We start from the raw sequence: 12,463 nt of genomic DNA on the forward strand, positions 1-12,463 counted from the left end.
CTTTTCTGATGAGTCATTCTGTAATTCAGAGTGCTCTGGAGACATCCGCCCCACAAAACTGAGGTAAGTTTGAGGTCTGATGGGGTAGGGAGGGCTTACCCCACTCTAAAGGGAGGGTGCTGCCAGGGAGCTGCAGTGTGTGAAGGCAGTGGGGAGAAGGACTTCTGATAGCCAGCACAGTGAGGACTTGTCCCTTGTGGGGCAGTGCCAGCAGCGTGTTGCTACCTGCAGATGTCTTCAAGGCATAGGAGCTTATGGGACCTTGAGCTGTTCAAAAATAGATGTGAGAGGAGTGCTGAGTGGCAGGAGGGAACAGGGGAGGATGCTGCCTGGGAGGAGGAAGCAGGGGTTGGTGGGCCACTTGTAATTGTCTTTTCTGGTGAAAGAGAAGAAGGCACACCCCAAGAGGAGCCAGCTGCCCCCTTGCCAAGGGCAGGGAGACAGGGCCCAGAAGGGTCCAAGCCTTGGGGGATGTGCTTTGTGTTGGCCTCCCCCAGCCCTCCCCAACCTCCCAGCTCTTGTGTGTGGGATGCGAGTTGCTCTGTGCAGAGACCTCTCCTTGCATCCTGATCTGGCATATTTTTCCATTTAGACATTTAGATGTGAGCTCAGGAAAATACAAGTCTGTGCCAAAAAGCTTTTTTTTTTCTTTTCTTTTTTTTTTTAAGCCCATACTTAACTTTAAACTGCATGGAATTAGAGGGTGGAAGCATGCATTTAAAGTTAAGCACAGGTACAGAGAAGGGCTGGAGGAGGAAGTTAGAGCACTCACTCACCTGCAGCCCAGGTAAGGTGCTTGTGCAGCAGCTGAGCTACTCTTGATTTCCTGTATCTTTCAGGCAGAATCAAGCTGAGCACCATGGTTAGATTAGTTTAATTAAGGCATGTGCTTCCAAAGCATGTAACTAGGTGACTTATGTGCTCTGTGTCTGCTCTGGAACACAAAATTACTGAATTCTCCTGGTTGGTACCTGCCTTTGTACCAGAGATAAATCAGTGTATATGCCAGTGATGTGATGCATTTGGCTAACCCATTTTCACACAGTGCTGTTTGAAAAGTGAAATATTTCTTGCAGATGTCACATTGTCTTGTGGATTATCACACCCTTATAACTCTGTGTTCCTCTTTCCTCTTTGGCACACAAGCAGTATTTAAAAGAAAAAACCCAGCCCTTCACATGGTGCACAGATTCTTGGAGGGTATTTTTAACCTATTGCACTCAGCCATATTTGGTTCTCTTCTCAAAATACAAATTTCCTGACATGCTGAGATATGCAGTGGTGATTTTTTTTCCCTTGGAAAAAGGAATGTAATATGTTGTGAGCAAACTCCATATCCTCATCTAGGGACTGAAATTGGACTTTATAGAAAATTTCCCTGCTTCTGCAGAACACTGATTCCCTTTCCTCTTGGGATTTATTGCACAAATAGCCATGCTCATTTCTATTTCTCTGGTGAAATTTGCAAGACTGAGAAGGGGAAAAAATGCAATTTTATAGTGCAATTATATGTTCCTGTAAATATTTTTATTTGCTCTGCTCCTTACTGTGGTGGGGCAGATTTTTGAGTTTCTGTCCTGCACAAGAGGAGGAAAAAGTGTGAACCTCTGAGCTCCCTGTTCAGCCCCAGCTCTCTGCTTTTCTGTTTGCCCAGCAGATTTTACAGGAAGGCACTGTACAAGCCTGTCTTCATTTCTCTGATCCAAACTGTGTTCACTCATGCAAAACATAACCTTGAATTGAGTTTTCCTTTAATTGTATTCCTAGAACCAAATTATATCTCTAACTATGTGCAGTTTTACAGTGTGATTTGCCTCTCCCCTTCTGCTCAGACACTCAGCAAGTGATGAAAAAACTCTCACTGATCACTTTTTCCCAGGTATTTTGTGCCTCAAAAGAGGGTCCCTTCTGCTCTGAAGATGACCTGGGAAGCAGTCACCTTCCAGGAACAAATACACCCCTGCTTCCCTCCTTTTCCTCCTCTAGCTCCCACCACTCTCATGACAAATGAGCTGGGCTAGGAAATTGTTTTTTGTGAGCTGTGGGAGATGATCTTCTGTCCTTATCTGCCTCCTTACATGGCCGTGGCAGGTCTGGGGAGAGCAAAAGCCTTGGAAACAAATGCAGCCTGGTCTTGAGGTGACAGTGATGTGTTGGAATAGAAAAACTACAGAAGTGGCAACTCAGCCAAAGATGTCATATTTCAAAAAGAGGTTATTCATTTACCTGCCTGTGAGATGTGGGAACCCAGCGTTCTAGGGAGAGTCAGTGGCCTCAGGGCTTCTCTGTCCTTCGGCGCTTCTGAAGTCTCTCATCCCCCCTCAAGAATATTAATATCAGAGCTATGTAAAGCCAAGTTCTCAAAAAGGGAAATAAATGCATAAAGAGCTATAAATAGGAAAAGGATATTCCAGAGTCAACATCTTCTTAAATAATTTTTCTCAGGGTATAACTTTTTGAGGTAAAGTTGTACATTTAAAATGTAAAATATTTGCCTACTCTGCAGCTAATGCAGGCTTTTTTTCTCCATTCCTCCATGAAAAGGGACCGCAGAAGGAAAGGCAAGCAAGAGACTTGCAGTGACCTTCAAGGTGTTCAGTTATTTTATTAGTTTTCTTCTGAAACACAACTTGAAGCTATGGTTTTTACTTGTGGTTTGGCATCTTTCTCTTGGTTCCCAAATAATTCTTAGCATAGATGGAGCAAACTATGTGCTGCATGCTTCATCTCCAGCTTGGACAGCTCTTGCTGGGACATGGGGCTGTCCAGGTATTGTGGAGTGAAGGACCATGTCTCTGAGAGTGCCCAGACTTTGTGAGGGTGTGGCCCCAAATCCCAACATTGACTTTTGGGGGCACTTTTGTATGTTTTTTTGGCAGAACAGCTGACACCCGAAGGTGTAGCAGTTTGATACTGCTAAAGTGAGACCAAGCAGTCTGGTTTCTGATTTCTGACCTCGCTCACAGCTAACCTTCACATTGGCTGCAAAAACCCCCACTTTCAGCACTGAGCACAACGTGCCCATTGCATCGGCAGGAGATGCTGGAGACTTCCTGGGGCATTCCCTCTCCATCCTTGGCATTCAGTGTTGGGGCATCCCCTCTCTCTACCCAGGCCTGCGCATCAGCCAGAGTGGGATGTGGTCCTGTGCCAGACTCCTGTCCTCTTTTTGGGATCACACCATGTGAAGGATGGGAGGAGAACTTGCCAGTTGGGTGTGCTGACCTCGTAGAGCCCCATGGATGAGCGTGGCTCATAAATCTCACTCTCCAAATAGTCCTGCCCTGGAGACAGGATGAGACATCTTGATTTAGACCTCTTTGAAAATTGCTGAGCTGGTTTGCTCTCCCATTCTTTCCTTATCCTTCTCTCTGTACATATTTACATTCTCCCACATATATGCACACGCACACACCCTCACCGCCCTGCTCTCTGCTTGTCTCTACCTGTGACTGCGATGCTGCTCGTGTGCCTTGGCACTGATGTTTGTGTGCTCCGCAGGCCGTTCATCGTGCTGCCTCCGCTGATGGAGTGGATTCGGGTGGCGGTGGCTCACGCGGGGCACCGGCGCAGTTTCTCGGTGGACAGCGATGACGTGCGCCAGGCGGCCAGGCTCCTGCTGCCGGGAGTTGACTGCGAGCCCCGGCAGCTGAAGTAAGTCCCCGGGATGCAGATCGGCTGCTTTGTGCGGAATGTGTCTCTCCGGGGGAGCGGCGGGCGGACGGGCACAGGGCTCTGTTGTTGCTGGGAGGCGCAGGGATGCTCCGGCGCTCGCCGTGTGTGTTGCAAAATCAGCTCCTGGTATTTGCTCACATCCGTGGATAAGCTGGTTGCATAGTAATGGGTGCCTGACTATCTCACAGCTCGATCGAGCCCGTAATCTGCTCATCAGAGCTTACATGGTGGTGTTTGATTTTTTTTTTCCCTCTTCCTATTAGTTTCTGCTTGCTAATGAGGGGCTGAAACCTTCTGCTAATTGTCTGATTCATGTTGCTTTGCTATAAAATACCGAAATGTAATTGGCAGGGCTGCAGATATTTTTCAGGGCTTTGTTTTCAGCGTTAATGCTAAGGGCACATTTAAACTTACAGGTAAGACTACTTCTTAGAGTAAAATTGTATTCTTCATGCTAATGTCAACTCAAATTACTTGTAAATGCCAGCCTAGATAATTTGACTTTTTCATGTATCAGATGTGACCTTTTGGTTTTCTAATGAAGTTTAAAAGTATTTATTTCCAGGATATGTTTTTAATGTCTGTTTTGCCTTATTATTATGCACTTGGATAAAAGTACGTTCTAGGAGTGTTCTGGAGTCAGGAATATGTTTGGTTTTGATGTTCGTATGAAAAGGCATTCTGAATCTGCCAAAGCAGAAATGATTCACTGCTATTCAAAATATGTACCAAAACCCCAATTTCCAGCAGTCTGCCTCTCAATACAGCAGTAGATGGTTTCTTTCCTGCAACACAGAAAGCAGAGGGCTGATTTACATGTTTAGCTGTGACCTGCATGAGAGCAGCTGCCTTCTCTTGACTCTGGCCTTGACGTGCTCTTTCACCAGAGAGTATAATACTTCACTTTCTGATCTACATAGGCTTTTTATAGTCACAGCTATTTAATTTTTAATTGAAAAAATATATGGAATTTCAAAAGCCATATCATGAGCATTTCAGATTTCAAACCTTGGCTGTAATTGCTTTCCTTTGGTGTGCCCACCATGGCCCTCGTTTCCAGAAGTGCTGCATTCTGTGTCCCTGCTGAAGTGTCAGGACAAACAGATACAGGTACTACACTGTCTGAAGACCTGGTACTTGGTTCTGAAAAGGCAAAATTAATTTAATACCTCTCCAAGTATTTAGGATTGCAAATAAGGCAGTAATGTTTCTATTCTATATGCTCTATCTTAAAAATTAAGGTAGATACAGTAAAATAGCTGTGGTTAAAAAAAACCCACAATAGACAACCCAAAATTTTATTTTGATGGTGTGTGTGTGTGCATGTATACACATATATATTAAAAAAATCTTATCAACTGTTGTACAATTTTAGTTTTTTATTAGGAAGTTTCAGAATAATTTGAACTTGTGGAGATTTGTATTATACTGCAGAAGAATGTATTAATCATGGAGAACAAACCAGCACTTAAAGTTGCCATCAAGAATTAACTTTATAAAGAATACAAATGATAGTTGCCCTGCTTGTCTTAAAAGTGGGAATGAACCTGAAGAGCATGGCCTGAGATTGATCAGACGAGAATGAAAAGGGAAAACTATTCCTGAGACAAATTCTAGATTTTAGAGACCAGCCTTTGCAGTGTGCCTGTATTTGACTGCAGGGGCTGGATTCATCCACTGATGTCCCAAAATGACAATCTCTCTGCTCTGCTGGCAGATGAGTGTTCATGTACCTTGGGTTTTATTTTGAGGTCTGTGCCTACTGCTGGTGTAGTGCAGCAGGTTCTTTGCGTGGCTGCAAATAAGTCTCTGGCTGCCTGTAATCCTGAGATCAAAGGGAAGACTGAGCTTTTCTGAAGAGCAATGTGAGTCATCAGGATGTTAATTTGGAACTTTGCAGCCTGTAATTTTTTATTTGTATTCAGCAGACCCTTAGCACTCCTGAGTTTCATAAGCCAACACCAACCCTTCATTCCTTCCCATTAGGGAGGGTGACTTCCCAATTCTTAACTCCTCAAGGAGCATCAATTCCTTAAATTTTAACACTGATGGAGGGAATACAACAACTTTGCAGGGGATGGCTTTCCAAGTAAGCTGCATGACGGATGAAAGCTGGAGGATTTTAAGTGCTAGCTTGATAAATTTTGTGACTTCCATGGGAAAGGTTTATTAAGTAGAACCTTGAAAATGGTTCAATTTCTAGGCTTTTTGTAGCAATCTTCTTTAGTTCCTGAAACACAGAGACCTGAACCCAAAAATGCCCATGGTCCCAGGTGACCCTGCATCATTCCACAGTGTTGGTTCACAACCTGTCCTTGCAAGTGCATAAAGCAAAATCAGCTTTCATGGAGCTTCCATGGAAAAACATGCATATGGGGAGAGGGAGACATTGGCAGGATCTCAAAGGCTATGAAGTTCAGGATCAGTTTGCATAAAAGCCAAATGTTTAGCTTCTTATCTGAGCTACAGCATGGAGGTCTCCCTGCAAATCCATATGACACTTCCTGGCACAATCACATACTCCAGCAGTGAGATTCCCACTCTGTGGCTTTAAAAATCATCCCTTCTTTCTTCCTGCCTTTCATTCCTCTCTTTTGCCCTTTTTCTGAGCCTTTTAAAAAACCCATCACTTTAATTTCTTGCAATGTTTTCCTCTTCTGAAAGAGGAGCTGCTCTTGCTCTGTGTAGAGGAGTGAGGGAAGCTGGAATCAGTCAGGAACTGCTTGTCTCCTTCCTGATCTCTTTTCATTTTACAGCAGCAGATGTGCCAGAAAATGTCTTCCTCTCGTCAGCTCTGGGAGATGAGCAGGGATGTAAGCACTCACCTTCCCCCAGGAGTGAAGGCTTTAGACAGACCAGTTGTTTCCACCTTTTGCAAGGAGATGGGTTTCACAGATGGGTTTGGTGCTGGATGCACAGCAGCTCACTGAGACAGAAAGCCAAGTTGTGTCCAGGATATTGTCACACTGGGAACAGCACACTTAAGTAAAGCCTCACCTATACCCACCTGAGGCAGCAGGATGTAGTCAGTTGATGTGGCTCTCTGCTGACATCAATCATGAATAGGGTACTCTGCTACCTATTCTAGACCTTTTATTATTGAAGGCATGAAGGTAATTTGTTGTCTGAAAGGGGCCTGGTGGTAAAAACTATGTTGACCTGTCTTTCTGTTGAAAAAAATTAGCATCTCTGCTCAGCCTGTGCAGGCACTATCTGGCTGTAAACAGATGTTGGCTTCTCCTCATCATCACATCTGCAAGGGGTCCCTTTCCCCTTGCTCCAGCTAAACACAAGAAGCTCTTTGCACATCTTTCCTTCCTCCATTCTGTGGGATGTTTGTTTGAATCAAACCCCAGTGTGTTAGACATGTGGTGGGGAGGATCACTGGTGCATGACTGCATCTGGGGGCTGGAGGCTGATGGCAGAGAAACAGAGAGAGGGAGGAACATCCTGTGTTGCTCAGCTCAAAGGCTGCTGTGCCTTTAATCAGGGTCAGGGGCTTCATTTTGGGTGGCAATATATCATGGCAATCCTGGAGGATGTAAAGATACTGGAACACCTGTGAGATGTGTCCATCAGTGCCAACAGAGGCCATCACTCAAGAACTTTAGTGAATACTTTGCCTCTGGTTTGGGGGGAGAAAGTCCTGTTGGAAAAGGAAAAACAAATAATAGCAACAAGGTTATGAAAATGGAAAAACAGTAATAAAAGAAGAGAAAATTATGCAGCTTAATGCACTCAAATCAGAATGACCAAATAACCTCAATTCCAACGATGAGAAAAAGCTGCCTCAAAAAATTAGGGGGTCAGAGGGAAATATTTTTAAAAAGCCTGGAGTGATGCCATAACTCTAAGGATTAATAATAGTAATGCCCAACATTTGAAAAGGATGAGAAATGATCCAAGGAAAATTCCAGGCTGTTAGTGCAAGGCCTCTGAATGTTTTTTCAAGCAAAGACTGATTAAAGACATGTTGTTGAGGGAAAAATGGGATAAAATGTGACACAGATTTTCTAAAGATAGATCTTGCCAGGCTAATCTAATAACTTTTTTGATAAGATAACTGATTTTCTACCCCAAGGAAATTCAGTAGAATTTCATCTCTTTGGACTTGAGTGAAGATTTGATACAGTCCATGCAGGGATCTATTAACACAAGAAGATGGGGGTTAGTTAGGAAATTGGAAAGTGAGCAGGGGCTGGCTTTGAGAGAGGTGGCAAGGGCTGTGTTGGCTGAGAGGGGGTTGCAAGCAGGGACCTTCAGCTCTCATTCTTAAAAACTGGTAATTTTTAATTTTCAGAAGGGGTTTTGGCACAAATCATAGCAGTGAGCTCATGAAGTTAAAATTTGCTGATGCCATGATGCTGAGAGGCATTGTCCTGACAGAGGAAGTTTGGGAAATCATCCAGGAAAAAGTGGATGACCTTGAGGGCTGGGACAGAATAAATGGGATGAAATGCAGTTTTGCACAAATGGAAATGCAGTTCTCCACAAATTGAAGGCAAATGTATTTTTTAAATAAAAATACACAATCTGCAGTGTATATGTAACATATACACTATATATGCATCTTAATATATACTATGTTGAGAGCAGAGTGTTGGAAGAGTGGTGGGTAAAGGTTGTAGAGCAGTATTTAATCTCAGAATTATTGTAAACCACAAAAGTGGATTTTTCCTCAGCCATGAAAAAAGCAAATGCATTTTGAATTTGCATTGGGAGAGGTATTTCCAGTAGAAACAGAAAAGTATTGGTGCCACGTGAAAGTGGTAGGAAGTGATGTGGAAGCACAAATCCTGTATCCCGGTCAAAAAAAATATTCCCTTTGGACCAGGTAGAAAGAACTGGGCTGGGATGATTTGGTTTTTTAACAGAATGTTCTCATGGAGACAAACATGAAGAAAAGGGGCTCATTCAGCTGAGCAAAGTGTGTGCTGAGGGAATCTGTGGCTCTTGTCCAGAAATACCTCAGGAGTAAACACTTTGGAAGGAAAAATACACTATTTAAAGGTCAGCGTGGACACAGAAGTATGTGGATATTAGCAAGTCATACTAAGCTCAGGTTGAAGGTGCAGATGTACCCAAGCCCTGCTGCAGCTCAGAGCCAGGTTTGTTAACCATGTGCTCCCTCAGCTACTGCCCTTCGCAGGCTCACCCAGCTCTCTGAGTTGCATTTGTAGCTGTGATCCAGAAAGATCTCTAGGCAAATACAGGGTCTGAGCACCTTGGAAAATCTGACTAATTGAAAATCAGTCCTAATTTCCAATTAGCCTTGCCCTGGGAATACCTAAGTCTGCTTTTCTGTCTGGGACCATCCCTCTTAATAAAGGTTCTCTAGGAAAATTGGATTATCACTCTCAAAAGTAAATATTATTTGAGCATCCTTGGCTCATTCAAGAGAGCTTTCTTAAAACTATGGAAAGGGGAAAATACAGCGATGCAAAGGGAAGATTTGTTATTTTGTTGTTTCGGAGTAGTCTATACCATTTGCTGTGTCATCCTCCTACTATACCACATGTGTACAATTCTGACTTGGAAGTGAAAGCAGAAGAGTTGCATTTAATGTTTTATTTATGGAAATCTTCTGCTTGTACTAGAGCATGGAAATATAAATGGACTTTAATAAATAGAGATTAGAAAACAGAAAAAAATATTTCCACTGCTCTTCCTTCTTTCTTAAAATCTGTCGGATAAAGAGGTTGAGTTTCTGGAGAAAGAGAGAGAGTATAAAATTGCCAAGAAATTCTGCTATTTAATTAGATGCAGCCACCTTCAAGTAGGAATGGTTGATGTTTGCCTAGTTTCTTGAATGTCCTTGTTTTTCCTACAAATTTTCACTAATCTTTTAACACCAGCCATGGCTATTGCTGTAATTAGATACAAAAATGTGAGCAGTAGCGAACAAGCTACTTGACAAAATCCAGCAGTCCCTTGGGACAGATGGTGCCAGCAGATGAAGGAGATTTTATTACTTAGAGTTAGAGCACAGTTTTCTGAGGTGAATCTCAACCTGTCCTGCCAAATGTCTGCTTGAAGACAGCAGTAATAAAAAAAATTATTGAAGGGAAAGACCTTGGCATCATATTCTCCTTCAATTTTAGGGGAGAATACACTTGCGTTTTTAGGGCCTTTAGGATCCGGCTTTCTTTTTCCCATTGCAAGCAATATCATTGCTGCTGTCTCATATGCTCTGTCCCTTTTATTGCATTCCTGAATGTCCCTGTACTACATTCCTGAATACCATAATCAGGATACAGATAACACACCATTTCCCACTCATTGGTGAAGACTTGTGCTATCTATTTATATGAAAGATGAGTCTGTACTGAAACTTTCCTCTGGCACTGTGACCTTGTTCAAAATCTGAGCTCAGATTTAGTTTTGAACATGGTTCCTGACCTATATACACAGAACTGGAGTATTAAGAGTGTTTTGAAATACAGATTTGGGTCTTGATTTGATAGTCACATCACTTTTTTAATGTATTTTCCAGTATTTGTAACCAGTTTATTCTCAGACCTTTGACAAGAATAAGAGTTTGGACAATAAACATTTGGAGTATTTTTTTCTTGTCTTAATTTAGCTTGTGATTAAAGTAAATGGAGATACTCTATTTCTGCAATAAAAAGTAGTGCTCTTCATCACTTTGATCAACATGTTTGCGCCTACATTTTCCTCTCTCCAAAACTGAAAATGCAAATAATTGTCTCAATATAGTATTTATATTGCAGTTCTATTAATATCAGCATTATAGTCCTTTGTAAAGCACCACATTGGAAAAAAAAGTGCTCACAAATTTAAATCAAATTGTCTGCTGCTCCCACTCTTGCTGTTTGTGTCTGTAGTCTCACTGAAGAGCCCCAGGCAAGGAACAAGACCCTTTTGTGCTATGGGCTGTGCAGGCCAGATCAAAACGGTGATCCATGACCCCAAGAAATTCAGCATTGCAAATGCATGTATATTGCTGCCTAAAAGACGACTCCTTCCAGGCTTCCAACCAGCTGAACTATAATTTCTGACTCAAGACCTCATTTATATTTAGGACAAACTGGATGAATTCTACAAAGCTAAAAAGATGGGCCTTATTAGTAGATTATCACTCTTTCAGTTGAATGGGCTGGTGGTGGAGTCCCAGGTGAACAAACAAGGTTCTGGTGCTTGGCTATCAGTGCAGTGATCTGCTCATTTGAACCACGGAGAACGTTTGTCCTGCTGCTCGTCACAGGCTGCACTCCATTTCTTTTGAATCAACTGCGTCTACCAGTTACGATGGAAACACTTTGCCTTTGAATCATACATTTTCCCAAACGCATTCAACCCATGAGTAACTTATTAAAGATCTGCACAGACTCCCCCTTAGCCAGTCAGAGTGAAAATGAAAAAAACCAACATCCCTTGTGTTTAAAGCACTGCTGTAGAAGCGCTACATTATGTTTTTGTAATGTGAGTTTGGGAAAAGAAAAATAATTTGCCGTACTGCTAGGACTCATTACAAATGAAGAGGATTATCTTTGGCTCCTTTCAGAGGTTTGAGTACTTCAGAGTATGATGGAGTGTCATGGTCACCACGCAGTGTTTGACAGTGACCATTTGCAAATAATTAATGTTACCATGGCACTCCCCATATAAAGCCACAGTCCATTTAATTATGTGCAGTGGCAACACTGTGATGATCTTGAAGATAACAGCTGTAGAGGCAGTATCTGTCAGGAATTAAAAGAGAACTTGGAGAAAATTGTATTGCATTGTGAGTTAAAAAATGTGGTCACAATTTTACTGCAAATGAAAAATTGCAATAATTTCATTTGTTTCTAATTTTCCTTTTGTTTTTAAAGGCAATTGTTGGCTTACTTCACACTAGGGAAGGGAAGGGAGTTGACAGGCTCTGTGACTGAACCCCAGAATTGCAGGAGTGAATTTGCTGTTGAGCACAAGGCCTATGATAAGTGTGTATTATTAATTCAAACATATAATTTCTCAATTCTGGGAATGAGAGCATTATGTGGTGGTGATGGTGGTGGTGACAAGCAGCCTGCCCAGCCCCATAGGTGCTACATAGGGAAGTTCAGAATGGACTGTGTCTGTAGAGAGGGGCTATCAGTCTCAGAGGATGTTGGTCAGTCCTACTTTTGTCACTGTATCATCTCTGGGAGACCTCAAAGTTTGCCTGACCCAGCCAACAACTGGTGTGGTGATGTCCTACCGTCCTGAGACTGTCCCTGGGTAGAAGAGGAGCAGAAGAGCATTGTCTCTCCATGATCCCTGGAGCATTGTTCCTCCCATCAGCCTTCCCAGCCCCTTTGATGAAAATGCACCTTTTCTGCGGGGCGAGGTCTTGGGGAAAGGATGACTTGTGTGAATGCTGATGGCTGGCAGACTCTGGCAACAAACCATGGTAGCCTTGGGGGGGACATCCTGCTGTTGGGCTGGTGTCAGCCTCCTGTGCACTTGGAAAGATCGCAAAGACTTTTTGGCAAAAGGGCCCCACGCTGACAGTGCAGCTGGGGAGGGCTCCAGCTCTGCATGCACATATGCTCTGTTCCCTTGCTTAGCAGGCACAGTTTCACAACTCTAAAAAGTGACCCTGTATATTTAGCTGATTTTACTTGTTCCCCGTCAGCCTTGTATTTCAAGCTTTTTCCCATCCCTTTCCCACCTCTTCAGAGCTTGTCAGTATGTTTGCTTCAGTCCAAAGTGAAAGAGTCTCGAGTGAGTCAAGCTTGGGAGTATATTCACTTCCTCTTTTTTTATCTTGCATTCTTTAATGCTTGTGGTTCTGGATGGTGTC

The 12,463-nt window shown here is 42.9% G+C and overlaps 1 protein-coding gene across 2 annotated transcripts in view; it reads left to right on the forward strand.

Moving 5' to 3' along the window:
* The window catches only part of BTBD11 (BTB domain containing 11), a 167,953-nt gene that overhangs the window by 114,802 nt on the left and 40,688 nt on the right, over positions 1-12,463 (forward strand). For both annotated transcript variants that reach the window (XM_030959343.1, XM_030959344.1), the window contains exon 4: positions 3,502-3,654. In XM_030959343.1, the coding sequence (XP_030815203.1) occupies positions 3,502-3,654 (153 nt within the window). The remainder of the gene's footprint in view (positions 1-3,501; positions 3,655-12,463) is intronic.

Source organism: Camarhynchus parvulus, chromosome 1A, assembly GCF_901933205.1.
Source record: "Camarhynchus parvulus chromosome 1A, STF_HiC, whole genome shotgun sequence".
Lineage (NCBI taxonomy): Eukaryota > Metazoa > Chordata > Aves > Passeriformes > Thraupidae > Camarhynchus > Camarhynchus parvulus.